The sequence below is a fragment of the Hyalella azteca genome, unplaced genomic scaffold (genome assembly GCF_000764305.2).
Source record: "Hyalella azteca isolate HAZT.00-mixed unplaced genomic scaffold, Hazt_2.0.2 contig13197, whole genome shotgun sequence".
Classification (NCBI taxonomy): domain Eukaryota; kingdom Metazoa; phylum Arthropoda; class Malacostraca; order Amphipoda; family Hyalellidae; genus Hyalella; species Hyalella azteca.
Genome location: NW_025943126.1, coordinates 116912 through 127340, shown reverse-complemented (window position 1 = coordinate 127340; position 10429 = coordinate 116912). Strand labels below are relative to the sequence as shown.

The following is a 10429-nucleotide window of genomic DNA, read 5'->3' as shown; positions in this document are numbered from 1 at the left end:
GCGTTCTACGTGTCAGGATTTTTACACCCAGCCCGTCTGTCGGTACCGCTCCTCCTGCCCGTGTGCTAAACTCGCAATAGTTTAAACGTGGATGCAAGTGCGGGTGATTTGACACTTGTTCGATAAAGACGACGTTTCCACGTGTTTTCTTGGGCAGACAGGACGTGACCGGACTTGCGTCCGGTTCATCATTCTGCGTGACCTTGAGGAAAACTTGATCGCGGACTAAGTTTTGCTGGCTGCGGCTTAATTCGTAAGAGGGGTCTTGCGTAAGCTGTCTCCTCATCCTAAGCATCTAGATGGATTGGGACTGGAGAAAGATGTTACCAGATTGTGGTGAGAAGATAAAATCGATGGCGTTGTCACCAATGCTTCGGCGGGGTTGAGACTGATCTTCAGTATATGTTCAACCATTATCGGCTCTAAACTATTTTCAATTTTATTGTTCTACAGTTCAGTTCAGTTTGTTTTTTCGAATTAAGATGCAAAATTTTCATTTATGCCCAAAAGCTTTTTTATTTCTCTAACAATTATTGAAACTATAGGTTTGTATTGATGATTTTATCCAATTCAATCAAATTTTTTTAACGATTTAATGAAATTTTTAGGTTGAAAAATTTTATTCGGAATTAGTTATTTGATTTCCACGGTAACTATGGGGTAAACTGCCTCACGTCAACTATTTTTGCGGGCGCATTTGTCATGATATCAAAAGATAAAGCTGGAGAAGAAATGTAACAACAGTGATCGCTTAATATGTGTGTAATATTCATTAATTTGTAATATTTGAATGTGCCAATGTGCGTGCTATCACTAGAACAACCTTGATAACAAGCGATGCTGTACCTAATCTAATGACGTGTTTCAGCGTCGGATTAGGAGGCTAGTATATAGTTTCTTTCGCGACGTGTTAGCGGGAGCGTCTGCCTCCCGACTAAACATAATTACGTGCTACCCCTGACGCGGCCTCTCGATCCATGGCGTCATCGCGCTGCTTGCTCTGCACTTGTGAATCCTCTAAAGTCTAAACGATCGTATGTATACTCAGAAAAATAAATGCATCATGTTGTGCAAATAGTGACCCGATACGCCCTTATGCCGATCTTATCTAGATAAGGTTGACCTATACAAAGGCAAGAAGTGCATCGCTATTTGAACAGAGTGTCACTCGTATTTCTGAGTGTCAATAATGACAAGTTAGGGATTTTTAATCACCTGGTGCTGGGGTTACCGCCTCTTGTGAATTTTGTCGACGTAGTTACTGTGTATCGGTCCATTACCGTCCGTGGAAAGGCTATCTCGAGATTTTATTTGATGTTGGTGAACAGTTTGGTTCGTTATTTTCTAGAAGCAATGAAATAAGAATATCTTGCAGTCAGGATCTCCTGTTCTTGACTGGTTTCCCTGATCTTGTCACAAGGCCTAACCGCAAGCCAAAGTTTAGCACTGCATTTCTTTCCACATATGTGAGTAGCGAGTTAAAAGCTTCTCGAAGCTCTCGATCGTATCGAAGTCGATAGTTTCCTTAAGGAAACTGAAGAGATGTAATCCTTTATAGATGAATGGACAACAAAGTTTTCACGATCGAGGAATTAAATAATGGGAACTTAACTTATTAAAGATTAGGTTGACGACTATTAACTTAATATCTTTGATCGTGCTAGTTCCAATACAATACATACACAAAAACAAAGATCACGAAGATTTTTCATGTAGAAGTAGGTGCTCATAGTTGTTTTGTTTTTCATCCGTGCCGAAGTAGAGGTCAGTGTGTGTTATGTCGGTTGTTTGAGCAGTCGGTAATCAGTCTCATAAGTTGTAATCAGTCTCATGAGTTGTAATCAGTCTCATGAGCTGTAATCAATCGGTAATCAGTATCCCACAATAATGAGTTATATCTAGAGGACGTCGTGGTTCATTATTTGCTACTCCTGCCTAATGCGCTGTTTATACCCTATCAGAAGATTATGCTCATAGCTACTTTGAGCATAAAGCAATGTTATTCAGCGTCTAGGGACCATATTGACGGGTTGGGCATTATATTGCGTAATGACACCCCGAGAAGTACAATCATATTGCGCTAACAGTCCCTCCCAAACTTTCATGACCTTATGACGAGTTCGGGACTTCTTAGTACCCTGTCACGCTGATGTGCCGCCTTCGTCGTCCTCCGTCCCCGAGTCGTCGCTAGGCAGGTCACCCCGCCCTCGTCATGACGAGCGAAACTGAATCGTGTTGTGTCATAATTTTGTGGCTGAAAGCTGTAGAATATAAGGCTCGCAGAAGAATAACAGTATACCATGTAATGGTTTATTGACGGCGAAGTTTATTTAAAAAGCATTAAAGAGTAAAATAACCGAGAGCACTTTCTAATCAGTATCCCGTACTGCTCCCCTTTTTCAAACGATTATAATTTTCTTTGCATTTGAATTCCCGCAAAGCTTGCAGACCTCTATAAACGCTCAGGGACGCATTGAGCGAGAATATTGCGAAATATAGCCTCTATATTATAGATTGCGCAATATCTTCCAGTTTTCACTAGTATATATTTTTGAGATTGCGAAAATCACGTAATTTACTGCGCAATCCGTCAATATCGCTCTTCAACGCTCAATAAAGTTGTGCAATTATATTGGGCGTCTTTGGTTAAGTCTAAATCCATCCTTTCGAAAAAAAGGCGCTTACGCTCAGTGCTGCCAATTAAGCTGTTTTCCTGCTAAATCTAGCGTATTTTCAACGCATTAAGCGGGTAAAAATTAGCTCTAGAAAAAAAATGTAGGCAAATGAGCTTTATAGCTACAAAATCTGAATATTTAGATTTTTTTGTTTACAGGTGACAGATTTTAGTTTGAAAATCACTGAAAGAGTTGGCAACACTGGTTACGCTTGCATCACCATCACATCCCAGTTAACAGCGACCGGCGCGGAGGAAGGTAGACAAGTACTGCTTGTCTGGTATTGCCGACCGGTGTTCTCCGAAAGTAATCGAGTGCACGTTAGTCACGTGTTGAATGTTGTTCACGCAAATCGGCGTGATTTATACTGTGTTTATCTGCAGTGCGTAAATTTATTCGTATCACACTCGTGAGCTCTACGTGAAATGAACTTTAACGCGCTCTGAGCTAATAGCTGATTTGATAATCTCTTAATTCATGTTTGTGTTCTGTAGCCACCCGTAATCACTAAGACTAAACAGTATTTGAACTTAACCTACATTTTCATTCAGTTGCGCCTAATGGAGTATAGATGTGTTACATACACATTTTAAAATTAAGAATTTTCTGCTCTTTGTTTTGTATACCTACTGAAGAATGCTTTAATAGCAGTAATTTCTTCTTTTAACGAAAGATAATTTGTATGAAAGATTTCTGTGATGAAACATAGTACCGTTAGTACATTTCTAGTCTTGGGGTAACTTCCCTGCAAAGCCATTAATGTTTTTTCTTGTACTTGCAGATAAATTAATTTGTAATTGATTGCCTTAGTGCTAATAGAAAAATATGAAAGCTTCGCAGCACGTTGGTAAGCTCTCCGTGCGTGTGCAATTATCACCACTAATTTACTAGCCATTCTGTTTCAGTGTATCACGATGCTGTCGAAGCAGATAAACTACATATTAAGGTTAGTTTAGTTTCACTGCAACATATAATGTTTAATTGTAAGTGTTACTAGTGATGTTATCGTTCTAGCTTCAGCACTCAGACTAACGTGAAGTTGATATTATGTATCATGTTCTTTGGATGCTTAAATGATCACTTTTTAAATAAAATATGTTCAACATGCTTTACATTTAGGTATTCTTAGCGTCATTAATCGTACCAAGCATGAATCTCAATATCCTGACAACGGACTATTCTTCCAAGTATAAATATGCGTGGAGCTAAACATTAAAAAATGTGACTCTTTTATTTATCTTCGGTTTGTTTATGTCTTCCTGACACGATTAAATGTATTCACTGTGCTGTGCTGTTATAATCTATGAAGACGTACTGAAAGCTGTGTATAACTTCTAAAATAAAAATATATTGCCTAACATGAGCGCATAAATGCAATCAGAGATTGGCACGAATTTGTCCATGCTTCGTATTGATTTCTTTTGAAATATCCATCTCGGCATCCTCACTCACGTTTCTAAAAGCCTTTGGGAATAAGGACTTTATGTGAAGTGTTGCTGGCAGCGCTGCATGACTCATGTTTACTGAAGCTAAATGTATTGTTTGCTTCCCAGTTTCATGCGCTCGGTCTGGTGTTGTACATCGGAAGGAGCACTGCGAGATGCTGCCAGACGTATGCTGGAGGGTGAGTAAACCATTCAATTTCGTAGTCGTTTTTGCCTCTCTTTTTTTTTTTGTTTTCAATCTGTTGAAATTCTATCAGATTATTAACTTTCAAATAATAATTTTATCATATCACACTGTACCCTGTAAGTTTATGTCATAGTATTAACAAAACTTGCGACTTCAGAGGGCAAATTTACTTCTGATTTAATTTCGTTTGACTTTCTTTTTCATACGTTTAAGGTAACTTCAGAACGAACATGCACGATTGTACGGTAAAATTTGTTCGTTGGGGACTTGTTCTAATAGAAAAATTTTCAGGTCCTGAATTAAGACACCTATAATTTTTACGAATTTTTTTGGCGACTAAAAATAGGCTATACATTTGAATGTGTCCAGTGTTGTGAGAATATAATCAGTTTCCTTCGTATTTAGTGATAACTTCATCTGTGACACAGTGTGACTGAAACTGAAACATCTACGGATGAAAGTTGAACGATTGATTTGACTTGCATGTAAAGCTAGTAAAACAAATATTCATTGTATAGCCGCTTACCTTTGGATGAGGTGAGGGCCAATATTCTCAAATTGACTTCCTTAGCTTCAGACGAAATTTTCTTGCTACGTGCTAGAGTTGGCTATTTAGTACATGCAATTCAAAATTTAATGTTACGTGGCGCTAAAATATTTAGTACTTACAATTCGTTCTCATTATCGCTGGTACATGTGTCACTTGCTGGCGGCAAGAATGTGATGCTCGAATGAAATCTATGCTTAAAATTGTCGGCGGAATCCAACAATTTTAAGAGATGACCAATTGTACACGTGGACAGTATAAGCTCTTGCGCCACGTTTTCTTGTAGCCTGTAATTGGTAAACGCAAGGCAGAAGCCACTGATAGTATCGTCTTGCAGGTGTTTGCACCTAGAGGTGTAGGTCCATATCATCCCACGCATCGCTATACGTGGACAACCTTGTATCGTTCGATGTTGTCACGTGTATAGATCGTGTGACTAATTATAGTTAGGTACTAATTGCAACAAGAGGGCACACAAGATACTATTTGAACTGATGGATCTCTATGATTCACCGCTACACTTGAGTCACAGTTAAATAAGGAAATGCCACTCACTACACTCAGGAGTTAGATGATTCATCACAACCACAATATGCGGCCGTAATTTTTTAAAGAAATTTTACTGGAACGCTTTAGATTAGATTATTAGAAACATCATTATGGACTAGGCTGTACAGATTGTTTTAATGAAAAATTCGCTCATGATATCCCAACTATCACCAAATTTTTATGGAAACTTTCTCTGCTTGACAGGAGTAAAATCCCTGGAACCAGAAATGTACGTCAACATCGGCCCAGTCGTGGACAAGGAAGAAGGCGACCGAGTTTTCACGTTGAGAGCGAACGTTTCGTCTCCCCGGATGCCGGTGGTGCTGGTGCACGGCTTTGGTTGCGGCTCATCCTTTTGGTGCAACAACATTGATGCTTTGGCCGAGGACAGGCCTGTCTATGCCATGGACCTTGTCGGTTAGTACACGTTGAATTTTTAAAATCAGTTTGATGTTATTTGCTTGATGGAGTGTTGTGTTGGTTTTGAATTTAGATTAATATATAATGTAAGCAAATTTGTGTAGAATATATCAACTTGAGCGGTGACGAAAACAATGTCGTGGCGAGGACAGGGAAACAACAATATAGTGCAGAAATGTCTTATGAATTTTTATTTCGAAGAAATAAACTAAATCGCTGCACCCGTTAGCGGAAGGGGGCGGCTGAGCTGTGCCTCATTCATTCACACGCATCAAATCGTCTGGACATTCATCGTAGATAGAATATAAATTCGGTTAAAGATTATGTAAAGTGAGAAATCGTCAATTAATCGCTTAGGAATTAAATTAGATTGATTGGACATTAATTATCAGTTAAGCATCAATTATCAGCTAAGTATCAATTATTCAGTTAGAAAAAGTCTGGGCTCTTCACGACTAGTCTGGGCTCTTCTTTGTTTAGACTTTAGTCTCATGGCTCTTCACGAAGCAGTTTTTGACCAGCGGCACAAGGTTAGGTAGCGACTCACGGCTTCTTAGAAGAAGAGCAAGTTATCCTGGGTCCAAGTGAGGAGTCGTCTAGTAAATGGTAGACTAGTGGCGTAATCTCATCATCGCCAGTCCCGGAGCCAAGATGACCAAACGAACAAGAGGGCACACACGCTAGCCATAACGACGGTATCAGGACGAACGGCAGAGATGGTGGCCGAAGATAATCTGTATGTTGGCGGCCAGCGTTGCCCGACTTCTGCTTCGCTGGAGGGAAAGCCTCAAAAACCGTTTAAACTTTAAAGCAAAGTCGCGCGACCCGCCTGGCCGCTGAATGAATGCATTGAATTTGCAATGTGATAGGACGCGGATAATTAGAGCGAAATGGATTTGAACACTTTCTAATTAGTTACCAGTAATAATTGAAAGGTGATATACTTGAATTTAACCTTTTCGACAAGCGGATGCGTCAATCCATAGGCTAGATTCCAATTTTCTTTTTCGGAAGGTGTTAATAACACATTATTCGAATTTCTACGATTATTTGTCGTTTGTTCTGGATGTCAGGTTCTTCCACGATAAAATACGCCTGCTTCTTGACTGCCTGTTTACAGACTTGACGGATGGGAGGCTAAAATTACAAAATGTATGTTTTTTAGTAGTAATAATATTATAAGTAGTATTAGTATTAAAAGACGAAAAAGTATTCAATTGAACAACAATTTACGCCTGTTTAGCTTAGTGTTATACATATTGGATATCTAACATACGGGGCATCACGTGTGCGTGCCATTGGGCACATGCCTCGTCACGTCCGGTTGCCGGCATCGCGTTTCTTGACCTGATTCTTTGAAGTAATTACGATACAGCAAACTCATCATCAAGCAGCGTAGCGTCTGCAAGGTCTTCAAGCAAGTTTTGTCAATTTAAAAGGTAGAGCCTGAAATTCCAATATTTAAACGTACGTACATCGTAACGCTTCTTTGGAATCCTCCGACTTGGAACAATGTTCGTTTCCACCTCTCCCTGACGCTGCCTCATAATTGAATAATAACTGTTTATTATTATTAACAACTGTTTATTATTAATAATAACTGTTTATGTTAATAATAACATAATTGAATAATAACTGTATTCCGATAGCTATTTATCTTGCGTTCATCTGAGAATATCTCTTCTAGATAATACAAATGTAATGAAACCCCAACCGTATAGTCTCAATTATGTGAATAAATATTGAGATTTTACCCTATCTTCTACATGCTATCTACTGTACGCTTCAAAACTGCATGCCGTGCCCAACTCTGAATTTCACCGAAGTTCCTTGAATGAATGAGAGTTGTGCTGTTTGTTATGGTTTTTATTATCGCGCCTTGAGATAACCCCATGCACCGGAATAACTGAGATAACTGGCTTATCAATTGGGTATCTACAGTATTTACCCGTCGACATATTGTTGTTTATCCATCAAGGTTATATATACTAGCGGTCAGTAAATTGGAAGAAAAGTACACAAATTACTTGATTATCCATTAAGAAATTAGTTAATTCGGTTTAATATTGTTCGGGAATAAGTTTCCGGTTATAATTCGTCACACATGCACAAACGTTCATAAATTATTGTAGGAGGAGTTTCCTAAATCTAAATTAACACAAACTAGGTATAGTATATTGATCTGGCTTTGGAAAGACATCATGCACAAAATTTTAAATATAATTATTTTCAAACAAAGAATTTTCGTCCCTCCCCAAGCATTATGGGAACACTAGCAGGACCACAATAAACTGTTACAACTATAGAAACATCGCTGAAGGGGGAAGATTTTTTATGCGTTTCAGTGGCAAATTTCGATTGAATTGATGACCACACACTTCTCATCTGATAGCTTTCCCCTTAAGATGTACTCGATTGTAGCTAATTTCCCCCATATCTTGTACAGGTTTTGGTCGTAGTTCTCGCGCTGCCGATTTCGACGAAGACCCTCTGAAGGCTGAGCAGCAATACGTCGAGACCATCGAGTTGTGGAGACAAGCAATGGGCCTTGAGAGGTTTTATCTTTGTGGCCACTCATTCGGAGGCTACTTATGCACCTTGTATGCCATGAAGTATCCTAATAGGTGAGTATCCTCAGTAATTAATATTGCTTCACTCATTAGGAGGCTACTTATGCACCTTGTATGCCATGAAGTATCCTAATAGGTGAGTATCCTCAGTAATTGATATTGCTTCACTCATTAGGAGGCTACTTATGCACCTTGTATGCCATGAAGTACCCCAATAGGTGAGTATCCTCAGTAATTAATATTAATGAATTTAACTTCAAAACGTGGGAACCAAGAATGAGAGATTTATGCTCGCTATTGAATAAAAATTTATGCTCAAATTTATGTTGAATTAAATGAAAAATTTATGCTCGTTGTGAATTTGCGTATAACTTGGGTCCGTTAGTATATTTTCATCTAACGTGAGCAAATGTGATGTTATAATATACGTAATAGGTATTGATTTAATGTACTTTTCATTAGTAGTAAATATAGATAATTGATTGACATAAAACTGAATTTTGCACAGAGTAAACTATTTGGAAAATCCTTGAGACTCCTTAAAAGGAAGACCATGTAAAAAAATTTAACTGTGGGAAACCAGACTCTAGATTCTTCAATACCATCTCAATTTTAGCAGAATTCCATTAATTTTTTTTAAATCAATAATTTAGAAACAACGATTGTGTTATTATGTTACTACCATTTATATTAATAATTATTAGTTCAGTACGATTTGAATTGTGTTATTAAATTGAATGAAGCAAATAGTTCGGGATCAAAATCTTTTGCTTAAAAATAGGAAGTTATAAATTTAAAAGAACTGTTCTATGTTTTCCTTTGCGTTCATTTGGCTGCAACCTTCACTGTCTTCGATTATGAACAGCACAAACTACTACGTGAACATTTTTCACAAATAAATATTTAAAATATATTAAGCCATAGCTGCAAATAATCTGCGCCTATTGTATGATTAGTTTCATTATAGCCTGTGGTGGCCGAGTGGTTAGGATCACTTATATTGGAACTGCGAGTTGGGGGTTCAAAAGTTGCAGCTAGCTGTGAAAATTTCGGTCGAAATCGGCAATCAAGGTTGGAGGGTGGTCTAGAATTGGCGAACGGTCAATCAGAACTAATCAAAAGCTAATCTCAATATAAGTATATTAAACTATTTTATATAATATTGTTTTTAGCGCATTTTCTCACTTATGGAAAAAAGGCGCTATTGTGCTCGTCATGTCCGTCCGTCCATCCGTCTGTCTGTCCGTCCGTCCGTGTCTTCATGTTTTCGTCGACGAGAAAATGCGCTCTCCGTCACTCACTGCAGTGAGTACTGAGTTATATATTTTTTATAAGATATGCTAACCTCAATATTTATCCAAAGCTATTCTCATTATATTATATAATACTATTTTGTATTACATTATTATTTATAATATAATAAGTTGCATTGTTAATGAAAGTATTGTTGCAGAGTAGAGCATATATATTTTTTCCATAAATGAGAAAATGTGCTAAAATTGAAAGGAATTTAGTTTAACAAAAACAAAACGTATATTGTATGTGGCAATGTATAATGTTATGAAAAATATTATATATTTTTTCTAATATATGAAGTATTGTTGCAGAGTAGAGCACCTGGTGCTGGCTGAGCCCTGGGGCTTCCCTGTACGGCCGCCAGGCTACCGCCCCAAGCTGTGGGTGCAGCCCATAGACTGGGGCGCAGACTACACCCTCGCCTTCTCCTGCATACGCTACCCCGGCCTCTTCGGTGAGCCTTCGTCTCGTCATCACGTCACCACGTCATTACATCACCACGTCATCACGTCATCACATCACCACGTCATCACATCACCACGTCATCACATCACCACGTCATCACATCACCACGTCATCAAATCTGGTGGCGTGGTCACATCACCACGTCTGGTGGTGTGGTCACATCACCACGTCTGGTGGTGTGGTCACATCACCACGTCTGGTGGCGTGGTCACGTCACCACGTCTGGTGGTGTGGTCACATCACCACGTCTGGTGGTGTGGTCACATCACCACGTC

At 38.7% G+C, this 10429-nt stretch overlaps 1 protein-coding gene across 2 annotated transcripts in view; it reads left to right on the top strand.

Annotated features, from left to right (window-relative positions):
- Positions 1 to 3461: 3461 nt before the first annotated feature.
- Positions 3462 to 10429, top strand: part of LOC108665328 ((Lyso)-N-acylphosphatidylethanolamine lipase) — an 11301-nt gene continuing 4333 nt past the window's right edge. The window contains exons 1-6 of one of the 2 annotated variants that reach the window (XM_018152075.2): positions 3462 to 3621; positions 4229 to 4299; positions 5608 to 5820; positions 8270 to 8407; positions 8490 to 8529; positions 10001 to 10143. In XM_018152075.2, the coding sequence (XP_018007564.1) occupies positions 3590 to 3621; positions 4229 to 4299; positions 5608 to 5820; positions 8270 to 8407; positions 8490 to 8529; positions 10001 to 10143 (637 nt within the window). In that variant the 5' untranslated portion in view covers positions 3462 to 3589. Of the gene's footprint in view, positions 3622 to 4228; positions 4300 to 5607; positions 5821 to 8269; positions 8448 to 8489; positions 8530 to 10000; positions 10144 to 10429 lie in introns of both variants that reach the window. The other variant, XM_018152074.2, reaches the window with a different exon arrangement.